This window comes from Falco biarmicus, chromosome 2, assembly GCF_023638135.1.
Source record: "Falco biarmicus isolate bFalBia1 chromosome 2, bFalBia1.pri, whole genome shotgun sequence".
Classification (NCBI taxonomy): domain Eukaryota; kingdom Metazoa; phylum Chordata; class Aves; order Falconiformes; family Falconidae; genus Falco; species Falco biarmicus.
The window spans coordinates 56,074,900-56,099,711 of NC_079289.1; the positions used below are offsets into that span (position 1 = coordinate 56,074,900).

Here is a 24,812-nt window from a genome sequence, read left to right on the forward strand (position 1 = left end):
GACCTACTAGACAGCCAGTTACTGTGTAATTGGATTTAAACCATAATTGTTTTACCTGTACTTCACTCAAATGCAATCTGCTTAAAGGAGTTGACTCATCTCTGCACAAGCCTTTGTCAAGTAACTTAACAGGCAAAGCCCGGTCCCCAGAACTCAGACTTGAAAAGAGTCTGCTGATCTGGCATAAAGGTACATGCTTCTCTTCCTCAGTATACTAGAAACAGAGGAAGTTAAAAATCAGTAAAAGAACAATGCCAAGAGCAAAACCAAACTGTATTATTGTTAGTGTAACATTGTTGTTCACTGCATGACAACAGAGGAGATCAAATGCTAAGACATAGGGGAGTGCAACATCTGGAAGCACCAACTTCTCCAATGTAAGCAAGCTTTTTCTTTCTCTTTACTGTAAACATATTCTAAGAGATATTTATTAAATATCACATTGGAATCAAATATAAGCAGTGGCTTGGTTCACCACTCCTCTGGTTTATTGACAGATGTGTAGATCACCCTGCTTAAGGAGCCCTCTCCTTATGTTTAGCAGAAATATACTTCTGGCCATCTGATCAGACCTCTCAGCTCTTGCCTTAGTACGCATCCTTGAAATCAGCAGCAACTAAATATCATCAAGAATATTTCCAGGAATCATTTAAATCTGACTACCCAACCAGACCACAAGTCTGTACAATGCAGTTTTTGCTTAACTTAAAATCTAAATGCAGTTTTTGCTTAACTTAAAATCTAAAACAATGCTGCTGACGCAGATTGAAATCCTAACTACTCTGAATTACTGTAACCTCCTCTATTTTATCTGATCTTTTTGCCCAAAATCTCACCAAGCCACAATCCAAGCCTTAAACAAGTAGTCGCTGCTTCTGATTTAAGTAGAGCCAGTTACCTTATCAGCCCTAAATCTAGTTCAGCTGATCCTAGCCGATGCTGTTCTACACCAACATCTTCAATGTCAGACCTTGCTGGCCCAGATCTTACTCCTACCTTTCATTCAAGCCTGAGTGGTGAACTTACACATACTGCTTACCTCAGGTTTTGGACTCACACCTACAAATAAATCACTTGCTCCCGATCACTTCTCAGGTCCCCACTCCAGCCGAACAGCCATTCTGTGTCCTTGTCTTACTGGAAATGGATCCCAGAAGGCTGAAGCAAGGCCAGAGGCTGCTTGTGCTCCAGCAGATCACCTGCTTTGGACTTCCAGATTACATCAGTTTTCAGCTCAGATGCAACACCAATTATACTTCGTTCATTGTCACAGTTTGAACCCTGGCTCTTATCTCCACCCCTTTCTTAGCTATAAAATAAATTTCAACTCCATACTTAAACCTATTCAGTCAGGCTCTGCTGATGCTTAACTTGACCATAACTCTCTTTTTCAATCAATGTCTGTCTGAGCCTAACCCTAACCCAAGCTCAGCGATCCCTGTAAAACCTTGGTTCAGCAATAACCAGATGTCTCTGGGTAATACCAGCCTTTTGCAGACCCTGCCATAAACCAACTTCTGCTGCTGGCATGAAACCCCTTAACTCCAATCCTAATTCATTTGGTCCTCCCCAACAGCCCCCACACCTGACCCTAACCAAACAATATTATTGCTAAATCTTATACCTAGCCCAGTGGCAAATTCTAGATGCATCCCCCCCATATGTCATCAGCCAGCCTCAGTCCCAAACATAGCCCTACCTTTTTCCTCTGAAGAACAGCTCCTGTCAGCCTTAGGCCTGAACCTATCCAAATGGCAGCTTCCAACACCAGTCTTAACGCATGATGACTGTACCCATATCTCACTGGCCTGAACCCAGTTATATTAATTCTAGCCATCATTAAGACCAGCAACCTTAAGATGACCTCCACAATGATGTATCTGCTGTCCTACATCTCCCAGAGTATCTCTTCTGCCTGCTAATATGTGTGGAGAAATAGATGAGATGTATGAAAAGTACAGGTTGCCTTAATTTCTTCAGTGGATAATTATACTGTTGAAAAATTATGTGCCTGGCATACTTTGACAAATCATTAAATATCTGTTTTAAATAATATTTGAAGGTAATTTCTATGCAGCTAGAATAGGAGAATATTTTTAATAATAATGAAGAATTCAGGCTGTGTATATTTCAAGCGTATCATATATTATTTGTTCTTAACTACTAGTTCAAAAAACCCCAATATTCTGACAGTCCTGCTGGCAAAGCAGTCTTTGGCCAACATTTAAAGGAGAAATCTTGTCTATTTTCTCTGAAATATGAAATGCTAAAGAACTTTTAGCCTGAACAGAAGTATTATAATTATCTATAGTGGAGCATCGCCTACAGTGAGCACTCTGCACTTGCAATATGAAAACCCAGGATAAAATGTACCACTTATTTGCTGTAAACTGCTTCACTTCTTAAAGATGTAAGGAGCGTAAGCCATGGCTATAGTCATTATATAAGCCTTTATTTAATTTATACTCTGATTTTACATCCAAAGAGCTGCCAGACTTAATTGTGACACCTGTAATTTTGAGAGTCATCCTTGAATCAACGCACTTCATATGTTTTTCTCTTAACTAATCAATGGGAAGCCATACTGCATATAAGCAGCACAAATATTAATTTTAAACCAATATTCTTAAATATGATGAATTTTTTACACTTACCTGAGGCCTCTAAGTTAGGAGCCTAGTCATCTCAGACTCCTTCTACAGTCAACGCAGAGACACAGGCAACTTAAAAGAGCAATTCAGATCTTAGTTCAGCTGAACCAAACTCTGAAGGTGCCCCTTTTCTCTGTTCATTGTCTAGGAAGACTACTTTGACTAAATTTTCCTCAAATGCTTCAGCTACATCCCTAATGATAGCTGAGCCTTAGTCCATACCATGTTGGAAGACTGAGACGTAGGTTTTAATGGACAATCTAATATCTTTGCTTCTAAATTTGCTTTTTTTCCCCTTATCTAATATTATTGACCTAACAAAGATTAAATACGGAACAAGTATCAACATTTTAAGAGTAATATAGGAGCCAAAGCCTGATTTTAAAATACGATTTTTAAAAACAATTGTAATTACTCTGTTGCCTTTTTGAGAGACTGAAGTAATCTTTGAAAATAAGACTGAAGTTTTATCAGCACAAAACCCTACAGCTAGCTACGAAATAGAAGAATGGCCAGCCAGGACAGCATTCAAGGCACACTATTAGCTCTCACAAGAAATAAGGAAGGTTAACACAAAAGCACCAGGCTAACACAGTTATTCCACTGCTTTACACCTAAGATACCCAAATTACAAATGAGGTATCTTTTCATAACATAGATTTAAAGTGTGCAGAATGAAAACTAGGATGTAGAAGTTTCCAAGCAACTTTGAAAAATGTACTGAGGTTCACATTACAGAGCCTTTTCCAGAATTAATTTTCTTTCAGAGAAAAAAAAAAAAAAAAGGAAGATATTCCATACGCAGGCAATTTCTTGGTAGCAAAACTACAGCTCTTGTGATTTCAGACATGCTCTGTGCTACATAAATTTGTGTATAGGAGTTACCAGCAAGTGCTTTCATTTTCATAATGGCACGAGATGCAGCCATGATGTCTTAATTCAGTATGTAAGTCATTCCATTGAGGAGCCCTGAAAATCTTGGGAAACACGCTATAACTTCTGCTAACCTTTATATCCAGAAATTAGGTAGGGTAAGTTTAAAAAAATCCAGAAGGGAAGAAAAGGGACAGACAGAGAGACCTGCAGAGATAAATAAAATAATCATCAGCAAAGGAATCCGAATGAAAGACCTTCTTTGAGGTTTCATAATAAACTGATAGTGAATCTTTTGTATATCAATAGCAGGAACAGCCTTTTCTATCTTGAGAAGTTTCACGAAGTGTCACAGATTTCATATTTGAAGCAGCAGGACATCAGAAAAGATCTGAATGAGCTGATTTATATTGTCAAGAGTATAGAAAATACTAATGTTCACAGAACTCCCTTCTTCCTCAGTACAAATGAAAGTAAATGCACTAAGAAAGCAATGCTTGGCAAGCTTGGCATGTAAGCACTTAGCAGTAATGATCTTCATAAAACTAATTTCTTAAATTCAGGGCAATAGTTAAGCTACTTGCTGTGAGATCTCTTAGCCAGAAACGGCACTACTGTGTTGGTGCAATGAAGCTGGTTTGAATGAAAAAGAATTGGATTATTTAAAACACTATTACTAATAATCTATACTTAATATATCATTACTTTTCTCTGTGCAATATTTCATCTATATAGCTTCACTTAAAAAGCTTCAAGCAATGAACTACTAACCTTACATAGGTTAGAAAGAAACCTCTGTATTATTCAAATAATGTTACCATGTAATAAATAAACTCTTTGTTTCCTTCATTTAATAATTCCTGTAATAACAAATATTTTGAAATCAGCATATTTCAATATGAGGAAATCAGCAAAAAAATATGAGGAATATTTTTCATTCCTCATTAAGTTACTGAAAGCTTCTGTTGTATACTGCCCCTTCTCCTCATATGCCTTTTCAGAACTTTTTTAATTTGTTGAAAAAGAAAAATTCTGTAAAATTTTCTTAGACAAATTCAATTTTGTCTTCCTTTGGCAGGTTTTAAAACTGAGAGAAATAATAATAACCCCCCACTATTTAATTAGAATTCAATAATTCAAATAAACTGGTTTTTAACATTTAAATATTTTACTTGCTCAAAGTTCATTTTTCATTATTTTCCTACTTAAAATGAAAATAAAGAATTAATTGATTGCAGAATATTGGCATAGTAACAATACTCACCATTACTTTGCATACTGAGAACAAAAAAGAACTATTTTCACAAAGTACAAAACAATGTAAACAGAGGTTCATCCCTTCCTCCCACTTCTAAACAGTATCACAAGATGACAAGTTAAATCCTAAGTAATGATCTATATGTAACTACAGATACAGAAGAACTATCTAGATGGAATGACTCTACTTTGATTACTTCTGTATTTTTTCCTCCTTGCCATTTGAAGTCACATGGAAACTACAGTATTTCGAGACTTATAAACAAACATCTCCCCATATTTCCCTATATAAATTCCAGTAAATGCATATACCTATCCAGAACATGCATATACCAGGTAAGAATATTTTCTATAAGAAAACAAATTTTATTTCCTCAATTAGTTTCATTTACCTTAAAGTGCTTCAATACTATACATGTGTTAGGAAATATTCTCTAATTTTCCTTTGGTTTTCATGTATTCTTTTCAATAGTCATCTTTACAATTACTTGACAGAAATTCTCAATGCTGACATCCAGCAAAGCAATTCAAATTATGTTCTTTCAATATAACTGCTGTTACAGCTATGATGTGACAAACAACACATCTGAGAAGACAGAGTGTAAGATTTAAAAGTGCTGGATCTGGACCTATCGAAAAAGCTTACCATGCATCACTGGTAGACTTGGTTTAGATTCTTCAAGAGGCTCTACAGTAGTGCTCACTAAAGTAGCATAAAAGTAAAAAATAAGTATATGTATTATACTAAACAGTAACAGACATACAGATTCTTAAATGTAGCAATATTTAATCATATTTATAAATAATGTAATTTTTTGCTTTAATGGCAAAAAAATTTAAACAAATCATTTACAAAGTAAAAAATGGTCCTTCACAACATAAAAGTACATCTCTACGTATGTTTAAGATTTTTAATACTTCTAGAATCAGGAAAAGAAACTAGTAACTACAACATCACTGAACTGGAATGTGATCATCTCTGGTCACATCTGTATGCCAGTTTTGTGTCCCAGGGAAGAATCCTTGGCCCAAAGCTACTTAGTTAGGTCTACCCTGACCAAGGCTTGCATTCCCTTGCATTTCCCAAAGAGGATCTGCTGCATTTGCACTTCACATCATTTAAAGAGCACAGCCTTGGAGTGAATTATCACTTCAATTCTACGTTATTCAGATCAGCTTGGGGCCTAGGATCAAATTTGCTTGTGTACCATGGTCTTACATTTGTCTGTGCTTCAGTGTGGCTGAACATGACCAGCTCCAGTCAAAAAGTCATGCAGCCATACCATTACTTTGCACTCCCCTGTTAAGATTAACCTGCTCTCCACTGTTAAGATTCAGTTCAAGCCAAAGTCTTGCTAAGAGCAAGATGGTTTCCAAAGTGGGATTAGAATAAATTCAGCTGTCATGATCTACTGCAATAAATTTATTTCAAGTCACTGCAACTGCAGCATCAACTATATGGGTGTTTGTGGTGCAAGACTGCATCCTAAAACCCTATTATCAAGTTTAGCTATTTGTAATGGACATCAGATGTTAAAGCACTGCACAAACAAAAACACTGGAGTACTTAAAATTCTTTGAACACTTGTGTCGTAACTGACAAACTAATAAATTTTGTCTACTCTTTCAGTATTTTCCCTTTTGTGAGTTCTGCAGTCTAAGGACAGTCACTCATGAAAAAACAATTGAAATTACACTTCATAAAGCAAAGCTAAAAGTTGTTTACATAATACAAAATAGAGTTGCTGTATTTCACAACTCTTCACTATTCAAGCAATCAACTTTTCCCATTAGAAGCCCGTACAGCTGCAAAACATGAACTTTGCAAACCACGACACGGAAACAGGTAGGTACCCTGTGAAACACAAATACATCACCAATGCTGATTTGATTTCAATATTTAGTTAGCAAAGTTGATGTCTGTATTTTTCAATGAACCATAACATTTGTTTTGGCCAAGCTGCTGAAATCAGAAACAAAACCTGCTTTTTCTTACAGTTTGTACCTACCGTCATGTGGTTTAATGCTTGCAACTGATCTTGTGGACAATTCCTTTATCTAAAAGGGAAAAAGCATACGTGAATAGTTAAAAATGTAAATGATCAATATCTAGAAATGAACATTTAGTACAAAATACCTGGCTTCAGTACTATTCCATAAGAGAAATTATTGTTTATGATTTGGGGAGAAAAATACTACTTTTGCGGAACTCTGCTCTACTGCTACTGCCTAATGTGTATTCCATTTATGCTTAGTCAATGCTGAAGCTTTACTTCTGTTTGTTGTCTTACATGAACTTACGCTTTGTACAGCCTGTTATTGCAAGCTATAAAGAGAAACAAGAGCAGGCCTATGAGCCACTTCAGCACTTACAGTTTCAATACTTTCTGCTACAGCAATTCATGTTCAATTTTGCAAGTTTAGCTTCACTCCAGGGAAACACTTTACACATTGATTTTAAATGTATGAACAGTTCTCCTGTCTGCTCTACAGTTTTGTGTATTTGACGCCAAAGACATGCACTGAACAAAACTGAGATGGCAGAGGAAAGAAGCTGGCTATGATCTGATCTGAAGAAAACAGGAAACTTGTGAATCATCCTGTACCATTAAAACAATGGTGTTCTGCACTCCCGTTCCCCAAACAGAAGCTAAACCCAAACCATACAGACACACAGTCAATGTCAGCTGGAGCTAGCACAAGATACTGGACCCTGGTCCTCTTTCATTTATCAGTTTTGCTACAGCCAGTAGTGCCTCAATTCACTGCCCATCCAGTTCAGATTCTACAAAAGTGTTAGCTATTTCTCAAGCCCTTCCAGTTTCCACAGACTGAGAACACAGATCTTCACAACTATACTTCACGAACACCAGACTCAGATCCCTCCAAATCCACTTCACGTCTGTCACCATACTGTTCTGTTTTAAAAGGTGACCTTACTGTAAGAAATCTGTCTAGGATTAAGTCCTCTATTGCTCTAGCTATTGAATTTGTTAAGGTGGAGATGTAAAAACTATTATTTGTCTTTCCAGTTCTTTAAGCACTTAAGTAAAGGTTTAACATTAATCTCAAGAAAAATGTGTAAAATCAGGCGTTGGTTTGTAAAGAATGCATTCTGTAAAAGAGCAATAGGTTCTAAGGACAATGTAATCACGCCGTAGTGTAAACTGCAGACCACCCAGATCTTCACCCACCCTTCACCTCAAAAAAATCTATAGTTATTTTTGAACAGAAGCATATTTTAAAGAAAAAACAATTAAATTCCAAACAAACAATTTCACAGAAGCATACACTATTTCAGGTTGGAAGGGACCCCTAGGATCATGGAGTCCAAGTCCCTGCTCCTTGCAGGACTACCTAAAAGTAAACCATACGACTAAGAGTGTCACCCAGATGCTCCTTGAACTCTTGACAGGCTTGGTGCCATGACCTGGGGAGGCTGTTCCAGAGACCGACCACCCTCTCGATGAAGAATCTTTTCCTAAGATCCCATGTGAACTTGACACAGCTTCATTCCATTTCCTGTCATTGGACACCAGAGGGAGGAGATCAGCACCTCCCCTTCCAGTGCCCCCCTTGAGGAAGCTGTGACTTCGATGAGGTCAGCTCAGCCTTCTCTTCTCCAAGCTGAACAAGCCAAGTGATCTCAGCTGCTACTCCTAAGCCTTGTCGCCCTCCTCTGGACACACTCTAATGTTTGATGGCCATCTTGTACCGAGGCACACAGTACTTGGGGTGGAGCCACGCCAGCGCAGTGCAGATCAACCCCCTCGACAGGCTAGCTATGCTGTGCCTGATGCATCCCAGGACACAGCTGGCCCTTCTGGCTGCCAGGGCACACTGCTGGCTCACTCAACTTATTTGCTTTTTTAATTTTTAATGACATTAAGCCAAACGCCCACACCTCTTCCCACCGGGCTACGCTCTAACCTCGTCCCCCAGTTTGTACGTGTAAACAGGATTACCTCATCCCAAGTGGAGAACTGGGCACTTATTCTTGTTAAATTTCGTATGGTAATAATTCAATTAATTTTCACAATACTAAATATGATACATGACTTTTCCCACTAAAAATAAAGTATTACTTTCATCATATACACTACGTCTCATTATGATTATTTTGTGGCAGATTAAATCCCGTTCACCATCAGAAATTTTTCATCTGTAGACATTTTTTGGTGACTGCGACCTATTAATACTTTAACTCTGTGTTGAACTTATTAAAAACATTTGGGTTTTTTAAGCCTTTCCTTCTAATTGTGTTTTAATTCATGGTTTATATTCCTGTATCTCTTCTCCAGGTCTGTAATTTATCAACATAGTTTTTAAAGTGTAACCAAAATACTACAAATTGGGAATATTCAATATGCAACCATAGATGTATCACAGACCAATTGCTAGTAAAATGTTTCTGTGTCCTATGCTCTCTGAAACACAGTGTTTCACAAAACAGACCTGCTTCTTCTGAGTAATAATCAGATCATTCTGCTCCTGAAGCCTCTGTCCCAATTCTTCTATCCTCCTCTTGTAAAATGTATTATTTTTATTCAGGTCTTCTCTCACTGATGATTTAAGCTTATCAATCTGTGACAGTAGCTAGAAAGCAAGAAGAAAAGTAACTTCACATTAACAGTATATAAAACATTTTAATACTCTAAGTTTAAACAAGCGTCATGCTTAAATCACTTTTTATTTACACCACGAAGACTACCTAAATCTCAATACAAAGAAAGGGACATACAAACACATTGCTGAGATTGCCTACAAATAAAAGCATACAACTCTATAAAAATGTTTTGGTTATAAACAGCGCCAAATAATGATATTTTAAGGAGATGAGGTATGAATTTGCATGATGAACCTAATATGTTAGTTAGCTCTGAATGTAGAAGAAAGGGAACAATATTTTAGGAGCATTATCCCAAAAGTAATACTTACATTACTCCTCCCTTATTCTATTCTTGCATTGTATGTGCGTGTATCATTAACTACATCCTTTTGGGGGAATGTTCCATGGTTCCTCCCCACTGCTTTCTTGCCAGAGGAGGAGAAGCATTGGTCAGACCACTATGATCTGCTCAGTTCTTACATGGTCACGCAGATGAAAGGAAAATGAAAGGAAAAGAAGCAAGAGAAACAAAGCAGGAAAGAGATTAAAAAGAAATGCAGACACAAAAAAAAAATCTGAGGAATAAAGCTTTGTATAGTAAAATATATAAACTGATGCAAAATAAAATGCCATGGTGTTTTTTCCCTGGAAAAGCTGAACAGATTCTGCGTTAGAAAGCTACAACAGAAAAAGCAGCAGAGAAGTGACAGAAAAGAGATAAAAAGATTGAGACATATGCCATAGGTCCATGGTAACAGAAGGTACAAGGTAGATGAAAGCTACATGTTGGTAAAGTTATATCTCAACTATCCAGCATATCCAAGTAATACAGAAAACACTGCGTAATACAGTGCTCACAGAATTAGTTGTAAACTCTCAAAAGAAAGATGCAGTTTCGGGTGTCTGTCAGATTCTTAAATGACAAATTCTGTTTCAGCCTTGGCCTTAACTGAAACATCAAGATCCTAGCATATCAGAAATACAGAGACAATAAATACATCTAAGAGGAAACACTCTTATAAACTCTTGATATCTAGGCTTTCTAATCCAACAGATGTATTATAGCACATCAAGAACTACTGAAAGGGTACGAACACAAGGAAAAAAATGTCTCCTTTTAGTTTAAGTGGTTTGCTGTGCCTCTTACCAGGGACTTTTCTGTCTCATGGTCATGATGAAGGGCTTGTATTCTAGATGTCCACTTACTTTCCTGCATAGAAGAAAGCAATACTAATTCCTGTTAACAACACATTAACATTTAGTTTGATATATGCAGCTTTATTTCTTGTTAATAACATATTAGCATTTAGTTAAATATATGCAGCTTTATTTTTCTAAAAAAGCATAAACGCTGAAAAGATTATTGATGATATGAAACATGTGTAACCCCATACTTAAGACCTAGAACAGTTATTAGCAAGTTTCATACATCCAAGTATGGTTTTCTTACCAATCACTCTAGAAGCTATATTTTTGTTCCTTGATTTGTATATATAGTGACTGTGAGTTAGAAATACACAAGTATTTTGATATATCTCTGTGTATTAACAATAACAGTAGTAAGAGCAGGTTTTTTCCCCCCAAAATAATGTCATTTCAAGCACTCATTAACAATTTATTTTGTGTAATGATGATAAAAAAACCAGTACTAATATATGAGTTTGAGAGTGAACTGAATTTTCTTTGATGAAATAAAAAAACCATAAAGTAAAACTAAATTTTCCACATCTTTGAGCAGATGTGACCAAACTTCTAGGTGATACCAGCAGCATGCAAAGATCTTCACACCCCAAGAACCACAAAATATATAATGTGTGTCTCAAAGTGTAAAAACAAAACCCACAAAATACAAAACAAAAAAAGAGAGAGGAGAGTAAAAAGGTTTGCAGGTATTTCCAAAGGCCTCACAACTCATTTTTTTTAGAGGAACAACCTAGACATGCAAGTGAGTCTCAGAGCAACGCAAGGACCTTGGCCTCAGTGGTCCTTCCTAGCTCAATCTTTCCTGCAGGTGGGACTTCGGATTGTCCAACAGATTTGAACTAGCACAAGCATCTGTGCTGGTCAGATGACACAGTCCTAGTACAGAAGTTGCATCTGACAAGCTCAAGTGCTTCATACGGCTCAAAAGCCACAGGCTGACAAATCCTGTCAGAAAGTTAACTTTTTTTTCATTTTGGAAAATAGAAAATTCCAATTTTTCCATAAGTGGCCTCAGAGATCAGCAGACATAAATGGTTTATCAGAGCCTTCTGCAACTGAACTGCAACAGTATCTGGTAAAGCTAGATATCAATAAATAAATAACAATTAATTGATTTCTAAAGAATAAGGGAAATAATTCCTTGATTTCTGTTATAAAGATTGTACTAAATACTAGTAAATCTTTAAAAACAGCTATTTTAGGCATTGAGAGGGATGAGAATTTTATTTATGGATTTAAAATCCTACTCAGAGATGTACAAAAATAAAAAGACCAATAGTCTATCAAAAGCAATACATTAAGTTACAATGTTACCTGTTTTTCAAGAAGCTTAAGCACACTGTGATAATCCTGAGAACTCTGAGGCTTCTCTTCTGTAAATTCTTGGCTGTCTTTCAGCGTCCCTAGATTGGATTTTTGTTGCATATTGGACTTTTGTAATTCTAACAATTGCTAAAAGGATGAGCGGAGGGAAATTAAGAACGTGTATAGAGATTTTGTTAACTGTCATTTAATACAAAATGTACTGTAAACATAACTATCCAGAGACTGCATCAGATACATTTGAAGTATTTCACATTTCTCATGAGTTCAGCATTTATCAAATTTCATGTAATTAATATATACATGTAGCAAAAATATGTCTTGCAAATGTGCACAGGACCTAGCAGCTACAAAATATAAGCTGCTCTGGTAATGCTGTGCATACTTGTTTTCTGACCCACCTATACTTTTACAATTCTCTTTCTAGTGAAAACTCTGAAAAGCATTTCCAAAGCACATATTGAAAACACATGCAGTTCTACTGTCAGGACTATAATGCAGAGGTTAGTCCCCTCCGTGCCAGTTATGAGAATATTAATATAAGGATACCCAATAGTCAGCAATAACAGTATCTACTAATCTATAAACAGGCATTCAAATGTTGAGAAGGAGAAAAAAAAAAAGACAGTTACTGAATGCATAATTCATTCATCCAAGACTATGCTATTAAAAAAGAACTGAAATTATGTTAATAAAGTACCAGTATAAAAAGATACAATTATGGCTAGCATTCAACCATTATTTTTTGAGTTTTGTAAGACAACCTCTACGATAACTACATCACATTTCAAATACGTGAAGTTCACTGCCATATATTGTAAGGGATTCATGCTTTAAAATGTTGGAAAATATAAATCACTTACATTTTCTAATGTTGAATTTCTTGAAGATAACTCCTTAAGTTCTTTCATAAACATCTCTTTCACTTTCTCTATTTTATCGGCTAATTTCTCTTTTTCATCCTCTTTCCATTTATGAAATGATTGTAGAATTTCTTCTTCTTTTGATTTTTGCTGTTCGCATTCCTGAAATTATTTTAAAAACTTTATTTGTTATTTTTCCCCACATGCAATAGTACTTCTAGTACCCAAACTACGTGTGGGAAGCAGTCACTTTCAATGGAAAATACCATGACATCAAAAAACATAAACCCCACCAGTTTCTGAAGAACTGTGAGTAGCAAACTATACATTTTGTTAGCAAAACAAGTACACCTCAAGAAGTTTTGGTCATTCATCATTTTTCATTGACTAACACATGAATGACCTTATTTGGTCATATCAAAGATCCATCTAGTTCAGCATCCTGTTTCTCACAGAGGCCATAAGCACATAGGTGAGAAAGGGTAATATCAGGGCAAGCAAACATGTGTGTTCTCCTTCGTAATCTCCAAGCTGCCAACTGTTTTCAGCTCAGAGGACCTCCTCAGCCTGATATAGTTTGGCAAACTTAGTAACCTTCCATACATTTATCCTCATATACTTTTGCAGTCATCCCTTGTGGCTGCATCAGCTTTTAACAACTGCAACATCTTTTGCCAGCGAGCTCCACAAGCTGCAGGAAGAGCCAAGTACTTTTTTTCTCATCTGAATCTGGCTCCTGCTAGGTTCATTTGATGGATGCTAAGTCCTGAACCGAAAAAAGAGAGTGAATCATTGATACCTATTCACTCTATGTAAACTCATGACTTCGCAGACATCATTATCTCACCCTCCATCTCCACCAAGCTGTTGTCTTTTTCAGACTGACAATTCTTAGCATGCTCAGTCATTCTAAATAATGACTGATCACCTCTGTAGCCCATCTTCGTAACTTTAATAATTCTATCACATCCTTTTTGAGATGAAGGGACCAGACCTACACACAGTATTTAGGCTGTGGCTTGCTTAGTGATTTTTCAGAATAATTTGTAATACTTGGTTTTCTTTGCTGGCTGCTACTAGCCAGTGTCTACACTTCCCTGGAAGTATGTATCACAACCTTAAGATCTCACCCTTCTTCAGTAATAACACTCAGCTCAGAACGCGCCATTTTGTAGATGAATTTAGAATTATCTTTTTTACTCGATTTTATGTTAAAATTCCTTTTACCATTCCATTACCTAGTCAGTCATTTTTGTGTAGTCCTCAACTTGTTGAAAGTCCTGCATTTCACTGCCCAGAATAGACACACTTTTTAGGCAACCCCTACCTCTTTCCACCACAGCATTCACTCTGAATTTGTTCTCCAACTACAACAAACAATCATTGTACATTTACAAAGAATGGGATCTTCCGTATCATTTCACCTCAAAGGAGCAGAAGGAACCAAGAATGCGAAGCATGACAGTTTTTATCCACGTTCCCTACAGCAGTGGTTCTCCTAACAAAAAGCACAGGTGAAAGATCTTCCACTCTTTCAGTCAAAAGATACCAATACATAACAATACCTGAATTGACAGTGGATGTCAGTCATGGCAGACAAACTGCAACCAGTCATGCTTCACATTTCTATCTTCCCTGACATCCCAGAAAAACACAGAAGCTTTGAAAGCTTCTTGTTGTGTAACACTGCAGGCTGCAGCTTCAGGACATTTCAGGCAGTCCCCTTGTAGTTAGGAGACTCAGCTTCGACAAGTGACTTCAAAATAGGCCCCTAAGGCACAAAAAGTCTACACTGCACTGTTATGACTGCTCCAAGTTCCATCTCGTAGGAAAAATAATGCTTAAAGGGCAGAAGTATGTTATAGATGTACTCCCAAAAATAAGGTACAGATGAATGAGTACAATACCTAGCACATGTTCACGCAGGGCCAAAGCCCGTTATTCTGCCAGTGCTTGCACTCCTAAGTGAAACTCTACGCACACTCTTCATTTGGTCATGCATTACTTTTGAAAATGGAAAAAAACCCAGGAAATTGAATGGTCCTGAGAAAAGGGGAACAAGAGGACTGAAGAAAGGAAAGTCTGAAGCTGTGCTCAGGGAAAGAAACACTGTGTCTTACAGAAGATCAGTCTTTCCTCTGAAAACAAGGAAGAAAATTAATGATAGCCATGTTTTATTTATTCCCTTTAAATTCAAAATGTAGTGTTTCTTCCAAAAGGTAATGGTTGGTTTTGTTTGAAGGTCCTCCAACTCCACTAGGAAAGCCATTTATAAGTTCTGAATATTGGAGGAAGGAAGGTTGTCACACGTTATGTTAACAAGCACAAAACACTGCTTTTCAATGTGATACACAGCAAACTGCAACTGCAATATAAAGATCAGTGTTTAATTCAATCATGTGAACTATCTTGTCCCTTATGCCAAAAATGTGCTCCTCAAATTGAAGTGCAAAGACCCTCTCCTATTAAAAAAATTTCCATCCCTATTTCTATAATTATCTGATTGCATTTACTTAAACAGAAATGAAAACTGTGAGATTATCTGAAATTATCAAGCTTTAAAAAAAATAATAAATTAAACAGCATACTTACAAGATTCAGTATCATCCTAAACAAAGCCTTCCATGTGATTACAAACAGATGATTACTGCTTTTAAAGTATTCTGATCTAAAGTCTTTTTATTCACATAGAAACAGTTAAGACTACTTTCTGCTTTTGCTCTCTGGTCAGCCCAAACCCTAAGCACCTAAAGACCAACATGCAAGACCTAGACTGTTTTGGTTTTTCTCAGTCTCTCTTCCTTGAACTGCTTTACTCCTGTTAGACAGTAAAGTCCTCCACAGGAAAGAATAAATCCTACTCAGTTTATAAAGCCACATGTAAAATCATAGCCATATCTAAGAAACAATCATCACAAAATATCATTATGTCAAAAATAGCTTGTATTTCACCACAGTGACACAATTTTATCTGCTTCAATAACAGACCACATCTTATGGACTGGCAAGTGCTAACAAAGTGTCATCTCAAGCATTCTTTTCAATTATGTCTAAAACAAAAGTAAGGAGAAAGTGGATGTTCAGTATTATGGGAGGCAAGGGAGCGCTATGCTCTAATGCCCAAGCACCATCGCTGATGGACAGGCAAGCTGTAGATGCATTTTTGTCCTGTTCCAGTTACAAAAGAGGGAACACATTCCAAAGTACTAATTCTTTTGAGACGTTCACATTACTTAGCACGTATTACCTTAGAAAACCTGGCCATATTAGCCTGTTGTTCAGCCTCTAACTGGGACTTTGTCAGCTGCAACTGTTCCTTCAATTTATCAATCTCATCCTGCAATTTGTCCGTCTTTGCTTGCCTCTTCTGTTCTGTTTGAAACAAACACAGACAGAAAAAACATTTGTTGTAATTTCTGGAAATATGATAGTTACTGCAAATGCATTTCTATAGTGTTTCAGTAACATCTTCATGAAGTGTGACTCTCTTAGACCACTTACCCTCACACTACAATGATTCTCTAAAGATACTTTTAAATACGTATGTTCTCTGGACTGCTAACTTATCCCCAAAGACTGAAAAATACCAGTATTACTGACATGTGAAATAGTTTATGAAATATTTACGACAAAAAGTATTCTATAATCTAATTTCAAATGAATCTAAGCAGCACAGGCTCAAAAAAGGATGTATGAAGGACAAAGTGAAACTCCATTATGCAATTCTGTTAGGTTTAATTTATTCTACATAACTTTTGTAAGGAGTCCATTTGGAATACAACTCATTATTTACCTGGAATGAGTCAGGGGAATGTCACTGTAAAAAAACCCACGTTAAAATATGCAAAAATGCTAACAATCTTTAACGTTGAAACATTTTATCAATTTACGAAGGATTTACCAGCCCATCACCTGGGAATCTGAGCACAATGCAGAATATTATTTCAGAAATAACTGCATGGAGTATTTCCCTCATACAGCCATTTCAGACTAATTCTTTGCATGATTAGTTTAGCTGTTTCTGCAGCATCTTCCACTATGATTTTAATCAACTGTAAAGTGCACAGGAGCTTCTTTCTTATTCCAAAATATGAATGCTTCCTCAGACCCCTCTCACTGTTCCTGCTGTTTATTTGCCTGACAAGCTACAGTTCAGACTTTGCTGGATTCTTCCCACTCTTTCTCCTCCCAAATGCTCTTTTTACCTGACTCATTTCTTATCACTGCCATTTGTCAATACTCGTTAGTCTTTACCAATAAATCACAAGCATGCAGCCTAACAGGAAGGAGAGACTTTAAGAGATGGGTGAAACAAATTTTGAGAGCCTTGTTTTTCAAACTAAACCTTTTTCAATGAAGAGAGACAAAAGTACGTAAATTAGCGGTATAGCAAGATTATGATAGATACATGAAGTCAAGAGTAATCTTGACAGTTTATTTTTCTTACTATATTTTACAGTCAATTTAGTTCAGGAAAGCCTAATTCTATTCAAACTGATTTCAGGTGAGCTGGATTATTTCTGTACTGGTAATTCATACATACCCACAAAATGAATTTTCCTTAGCACAACTTGTTCATTTAACCCACACCTTCCTAACATGCATGCCTAAAGAGAAACTGTGCTCAGAACTCTGCTACAGACTAAAGTACTCAGCGGGATCACTAGTTTGAAAAGGTACTGTAAATATGGCATACAATTTTTTGTTAATTATCTTCCAGAGACTGAAATATAGGGTGCCCAACACATTTTGTCAGTCAGTGTTCCTTGCATTCACACAAATTGGTATCTGCCACTTAAAAATGGAACATGAAAATCATTCTTCCCAGTTACACAAAATCATGGACTGCACATTCTCACTATATTTACACTTTTCTAAACTGTTTACCTTAATATTTTTTATAACATTAAAGTACATACCCATCTGAGATTCTTCTGGATGACGCCTTTGCATGTGACTTTGTAAAAAGGAATAGTTCATAAAAGCCTTTTCACAAAACTGACACTACAAAAACCAGATAAAAATATTTTAGTTATTATTAGTAACATCTGTTTGGTAAGTATAGTTGTTACGGTTTTTAACAGGTTACATCTTATCCATACCTCAAAAGAAGGTAACTTTAATAAATTCCATCTCACAAGAATAATGACTAAAATTTTCATGATACCAGATTTCTGCTAAGTTATTAATATATTTGTGTTATGTAAGGTCTTTCAGTGATGGTCACGGGCAAGAATCTCACTGTGCTAGGCAGTGTACAAACTCTGAACAAAAGACTCCAGCCAAGCAAGTTCAAATTCAGATATAAACCACAGATTAGAGATGAATATAGGTAGGTAGAGAACTATAAGGGAAAAGTAAGACAACACTATTCAGCAAAATACACACTGACTCCAGCCAACTAGTAGGTCAGGTATTAAGATTCTTGTATCACAGGAAAGGACAGCACCACACAGCTAGGAAGAAACAATAAATGTCAGTTGTAAGATGACAGTATTAGAAAGACCATAGATATGTAAAAAGCACAGACATTTCAACCAGAATAAGGTAACAGTACACAATTTTGCAAGAAGTACATACACACATTAGTATGCTACCTAGCATCCTTCCAAAGCGTAAAGCCATTTCAATTACCATGCCTATAATTTACTTATTAGTTTTGATTTTCAATTTAAAATCATATTTTCAGGCAATTTTTTCATGTTCAAAGTACATTCCACTAATGTTCAGAATAGTAAAAAGAGATGGGTAGTACAAGGACAGAAGCTACACCTACAGATTTTACAACATACTGGTATGATTATGAATCAGAACCCCTAATCGCTTTAGGCAGCGCTGCTCTTCACCTCTCTCATACTTTTTTTCCCCATAAATATATTTTAGCAAACCACAAATACTCAGCTGAGTCCTCTTCCCTTATCAGTGTGATATGACTGTAAGAGATTGACTTAACAGATTCAAGATCTTCTCACCGTAATCAAATTCCCAGACTTCATCTAATATTTAAAATACTGCCACTGAGAGTCAGGTATCCTATTAAATACATCTTTGAGCAAACACTAAAGCCATTAATTATTGAGACGAATTTTGTTGTACAAACATAAAAAAAGGTGCTAACATAAAACCAAAGTAGAGATATAGTATGGCAGCAAAGCATTACTGCCAACCAAGAGGGAGCTTCCAGTGCAACAGATTGCACATGATTTATGGAATTAAATTGGCTGTGAAATAATGTTATCCATTCAAGCACAAACTTCACGTCAGTTTGACTTGTTAGTAGTGAAAGAAAGCTCTTACTGCAGGAGACAGGACTAACACAGGGAATATTTAGGTTTTGAATTATGTAACATTATTCTTGCAACTACTTTTCACAGTGTTAGACACAATGTGCGCTTTCAACCTACATCATGAATGAGGATATAAAGTTTCTGAACAAAGTATCAAAAAAAGTGAAAAATGATTGTATAAAATTAAATTTGTATTACTCTGATGAAGGTATTGACCAGCAAGTATTAAATTTATGACCTGTAGGCACTAGTACCATTTTACAGTAGTATTTGGTAATACCTAGCTGACAATCACAGTCTGAGAATTATTTAGGTTTACACATAAAATGATGCATGCAAATAGTTTTCTTTTGCAACACAGGACAAACTGTTCTTTAAGTTGCCTAAAGGCTTTTTAAAATTATACCACATCAGCAGCTTGGCCTTAAGACTAACACTCAAATGCACTGAAACAAGGTTCCCATGAAATCTACCGTATGTATAGCTCTGCTCTTGGAGCATGAAGTATTTTTTCCCTTACAGAAACACTTGAATCAACTTAGCTGATGTCTTAAAAAACTAAACTTTGCCAGCCTGCTGAAATTGGTATCATACCATGGGATAAGATTGTACGTTCTTAAGAAAACTTGCATTGGTTCTGTACTGCAACTATTCCACTGTTAAGGAGAATTTCAACAATCAGGATTGCTAGTATCCCAAGAATTAAAAAAAAAATAAAAAGAAAACTATAACTGCAAACATATAGGTACAAAGAGCTAGCCTGAAATCATGTCAAGTCTGTGTCCAGTGTACTCTCCAGACTTCAGACTACAACTGAAGATGCAATCTGCATTCCTGAAACCTGCTGAAAAATGCTGAAGCTGAAAAATATTTAAATCATACTATTACACCCAGAACACAAAAACCTCTCCCTCAAAAAATGAGTGCCGTGACACAGAGTCAGAACAGCAACGTACTAAGGCTCTTAAGGAAGAACCTTAAGGAACAGATTGTTGTGGAGTTAAAGATGAGCTACCTCACTGGGGCTCTTTAACATCATGCCTGAGTCACTTCTGAGTCATGCACACAAGCAGCAACTTGGTGCCTGGAGAACATTACTGCAGGAAAGTTTTGATGTGCTTGCCCTGTGTGTTTTCTGACCAAGTCGTTGATTGACAAGGAAAGACAGCAACAGAAAGCAGTAGCATATTTATCACAGGTTTTGTATGCGTGTGTTTGTGACACTTCAGATGCATCAAAAGCGAATCCAAAAATAAAAAGCAATTATTAGTAAAAAGAGGATTTGTTAATATGATGTGGCACTCTCCCAAATGTCTGTGAAACACAGACGGGAAGCGAAGCACCCTACTCCCTTTTCCTAAGGTCACCGGTCCCTCAGCTCCAGCCTTCCACCCCGCAGGTGACCGCACCGCAGCAGAGCGGGTCTGTTCTGCCACCTGTCCCCAGACCGGCTCGGAGCTGGCAAGGTGTGGGTGTGCCGGGGCTGCCAGGGCCTCTCCTCTCACCTGGTGGTAGCTGGCTCGGGCCTCCAGCATCATCTGCTGGGTGCTGATCATCTTCTTCCTCCGCCGGCACTCCTCCTTGAGCCCCTTGATCTCCTGCGAGTGATGGGCCACCTCCTTGCCCAGCTGGTCGCGCTGGGCCTGCGCCGCTCGCAGGGCCTGCTCCAGGCTGCCGAGCTGGGCGCTGAGGTACTCCTGGGAGTGCAGCAGGTACTCGGTGCACAGCTGGGACAGGCGCAGCAGCTTCAGCAGCAGCGGGTCGGCGGGGCCCTGGCAGTGGGGACAGCGCTCCCGCTCGGCGCTGCAGAAGGTGACGTGCTCCAGGTGCTCCTGCAGGGCCGCCACGTCCCCCTCCCGCGACACCCGGCCCACGTCCACGGCGCTCAGCCGCCGCCAGTCCGGGCTCTCATGGCGGCCGCGGAACTGGAAGGCGGGAAACGGCGCCTGCCCCGCGCCGCCCCCGGCTCCCCCCGCCGCCGGCGGGTAGTAGGCGCGCTCGGTGAAGGGCTGCGGGGAGAGAGACACGGCTCAGCCCGGGCCGGCACCCACCCCGCCCCCCGCCCGCCCTCCCGGCGCTCACCATGGCCGAGCTCCGTCCCTCGGGCTCCGCTCGGCGCCGGCGTCCTCCGCGTCGCTATAGCAGCCTCGGCCTGCGCGGGTGGGAGGCGGGAGTCAGGCCCGGCCGCACCGCCTCCCGCCCGCCCCGGGCCCGGCACGCCGCCCCCCGCCCCGCCGCCCTCCGCCCCGCCGCGGGGGCTCGGCTCCGCGACCGGCACAAACCCCGTCCCCTTCCCCGTCCCGTCCCGCTCCATCCCGCGGTGCCAGCGCGCTCTCCTGGCAGCGCCGTGCCGCCACCCTGCTCCCGCGGGTCCCCGCGCTGCTCCTGCCCTGCACACCCCGCGTGCGTGCCATCTTCACGCACTACTCACACCCAACACATACGTATCCTCAGCCACACCGTTACCTGCACGGACCCTTACCACAGCTACACAGCACGTGTTTTCTCTCTCCACATTCCTTTCACTTCTAGGAAGCCCTTACGTGGCGCCCTACAGACACATTTCACTTCACTGCATCGACGTGCCACCCCACCCACCACCCTGTCCCTCCTCCCTGCTGCTCCTGACTCATAAACTTTTCACACTCTATGACAACGTTACACGCCTCCACCCCTGTGCCGTCCTATGCCCTTCTCCAGCCTCACCTACTCACCTCCCCGAAGGGGTGACACCTGTCACCTGCCCACCATCAGCACATGGTACGTATGCCATTTCTCTCTACATCGACTTCACGCTGCTGCACTCTCATGTGCCTCAGCTGGTAGCTCCATGCAGTCTCTTCAGCGCAGTTCCATACCCTCCCAATGACTGCACAGCAGCCTCCTGCCAGGTGCTTCCATGCACCTCCCTCACCCTAACACAGTCACACACCTTTTGCATGCTGCTTCCACATACTCTCCTCACTCGTCACACCAGCACACCTCTGCCTGGTACCACCAGACCTCCTCTTGCAACCACATAACCCTACAGCCTCACCACATAGGCCCATCATTCCTGCCTCATGCTACCAATCCCAAACACTTCATCCCCAAGAAGCACCTGGTGGGTTGTGTATATTGCCTACTTCATCATCCATGCTCAAATAATTTTCTTCAAGGCAACCAACACCTGCTGCCTATATCCCTGTCTCACCACAATTCCCAGTATGCCCCAGCTTAGTGTTCCCATTTCCTGCTCCTGCTCAGTCACTTCAAACACTGTCCCCAGGCAGGAGCATCCCTCTCCTGCATCACACAAAATTACCCTATAGCCTTGCTCATCCTTACTACTGTCCTCCAAAAGCCTGCTGTTCCTGTTAACACTTCTTAATATTTCAGTCCCCTATGCTACCTCGGCCTTACTGTCACATTCCATGTTTATACCTACCTGACTTTTCAGTTCCTTCCACACATGCTCTAGTTTCTCATCCCCCTAGTCCCTCCTAGATATGTACCTCTCCAAGAACATTCACACAACATATACTTAATCATACATTCACACGACGTATACTTAATCATACACTCCGTTCCACAGGTTCCTCTACATCATGGTTCACTGAGTCACATAAATGTTGTTCACAAGGGATCTCTGGTGATCATCACCTAGTCCAACTTTCAATGCAGGGCTGTCACCAACACTAGTTCACATCACGTTTGGCATTTAAGATGAATGAATGGTCCATGACCTCTCTGGGCAACCTGGTGTATGGCTGTGCTCTCTTCTTCGTGAAAACATTTTCCCTAGTATCTCATTGAGAATCTGCTACTACCAAGAAAAACATGGTTCTGATATTTTTGCAACTATTCTTAAGTAACTGTAGGCCACTATTAGAGTGCCCCCTTTGCCTTCTCTTCCCCACACTAAACAAGCCCAGCTCCCTCAACCTCTTCTTGCAGAAGTAGTGCTGTAACCCTAACCATCTTGCTAGCCCTCCTCTGCCCCTTTCAGCTTCTCCCCATCCCTCAGACTTCCCCTTAACATTTTCCTCCATTCACCTCCTAGGAACGTGCAATGAACCTCATGTCTCATCTGCACTTTTAACATTACCCTTTCCAATATAAATGGTCACATGTCTACCATTAACCACAACATACATCTACTTCTATGCAAATACCAACAATGCCGTTACATGCACTGATGCAAGGTCTCACAAATTACAAGCTCTTAGGTTTATCTAGGTTTTTATATTGGTTGTACCAAAAATCTTGTTTGCTTTTCCCACATATAAGAATTGATATAAAAAAAATACACCTGGACTAATTTAATTCCCCTATCTTAGCAGATATAGATTGAACAGAATAGAACAGAACAGACTATTTCAGTTGGATGTACAGCGATCATCTAGTCCAGCTGCCTGACCGATTCAGGGCTGACTGAAAGTGAAAGCATGTCATTAAGAGCATTGTCCAAATGCCTCATGAACACTGACAGGCTTGGGGCATCGACCACCTCTCGAGGAGGCCTGTTCCAGTGATCGACCACCCTCTTGGTAAAGAAATGCTTCCTGATGTCCAGTCTAAACCTCCCTGGTGCAGCTTTGGACCGTTCCCTCATGTCCTGTCATTGTATCCCAGGGAGAAGAGATCATCATCTCCCTCCCCACTTCCCCTCCTGGGAACCTGCAGAGAGCAACGAGGTTGCCCTTGGCCTCCTCCTCTCCAAACTAGACAAGCCCAAAGTCCTCAGCTGCTCCTGACAGGACATGCCTTCCAGCCCTGGCACCAGCTTTGTTGCCCTCCTCTGGACACATTCACATGAACATCCTGCTTCAGTTGTGGGGCCCAGGACTGCAGACACTACTCAAGGTGAGGCTGCGCCAGTGCTGAATACAGCAGGACGGTCGCCTCTTTTGACCGGCTGGTTATGCTGTGTTTGAAGCACCTGAAGCACAGGGACAGCTGCTCTGTGGTGCCCCTCCCATGAACTCTGCTCTCCATATGGACATTGGCAACACTCTGGCTCGGCCTCAGGAGGTGAGCAGGCTGAGCATCGCCATTCCTCCTAAAGGAAACCTGGGCACACAGCAAACTCACACTCCAAAAAGATGGACTTCTGCCTGGGAAAAATGAGGGTCTGGTACTGAACACCTGCAGCAGAAGTGTCTTCCTTGCAGTCAACACACCCAGCATGCATCCCAGAACCACGACCACGGGATACACCTCTGCTTCACAGTACAGACCCACGCATTTGCTCCAGTGCTCAGCTACCAAAACCTAGACCCAGATCAGTCTCAGTGACGGTCAGACACTCACTTCAGCAACCCAGGGTCCAACTCTTTATCAGCCTCTCCCATTCTTCACACTGACATCTACCCCTGCACAAAGGCAAAGAAGGAGGAGATTTCTTTTCATACCCACAGAGAACCAGGAGGACTTCTCTCTTGTTTTATCTGCATACTGAAAAGTTACACCCTTCTGTCTTCCCCATTTTTATAAAAAGCTTGAAATCAACGTTTCCAAGAACATATCTAGGCCCAGCACAAGGCTTCATTAATCTACAAAATTAATTTCAATGTATGGACATTTGAACTGGGAAGTTAAAAACATGAACGCAGTACTGTGGGCCCTCCTGCCTGTTGGCTCAAGCCACCCTGGAAGGCAATCTTCCAAAATACTTAGCACTACAACTTCCTTTTTGGACCTTTAACCTCAAGTCTACTGGCTACGCTTTACTGCAATGCCGGAGGTTCCATACATCCCTCATTCA

The 24,812-nt window shown here is 39.7% G+C and overlaps 1 protein-coding gene across 1 annotated transcript in view; it reads right to left on the reverse strand.

The window, feature by feature from the left end:
- The window catches only part of DZIP1 (DAZ interacting zinc finger protein 1), a 40,559-nt gene that overhangs the window by 14,289 nt on the left and 1,458 nt on the right, over positions 1 to 24,812 (reverse strand). Inside the window, exons 2-11 of the mRNA XM_056329353.1 lie at positions 21,149 to 21,218; positions 20,572 to 21,075; positions 17,699 to 17,783; positions 16,027 to 16,151; positions 12,780 to 12,941; positions 11,908 to 12,045; positions 10,538 to 10,600; positions 9,237 to 9,377; positions 6,791 to 6,839; positions 5,428 to 5,484 (exon numbers count right to left, since the gene is read on the reverse strand). Of these exons, the coding sequence (XP_056185328.1) occupies positions 5,428 to 5,484; positions 6,791 to 6,839; positions 9,237 to 9,377; positions 10,538 to 10,600; positions 11,908 to 12,045; positions 12,780 to 12,941; positions 16,027 to 16,151; positions 17,699 to 17,783; positions 20,572 to 21,075; positions 21,149 to 21,151 (1,327 nt within the window). The 5' untranslated portion in view covers positions 21,152 to 21,218. The remainder of the gene's footprint in view (positions 1 to 5,427; positions 5,485 to 6,790; positions 6,840 to 9,236; positions 9,378 to 10,537; positions 10,601 to 11,907; positions 12,046 to 12,779; positions 12,942 to 16,026; positions 16,152 to 17,698; positions 17,784 to 20,571; positions 21,076 to 21,148; positions 21,219 to 24,812) is intronic.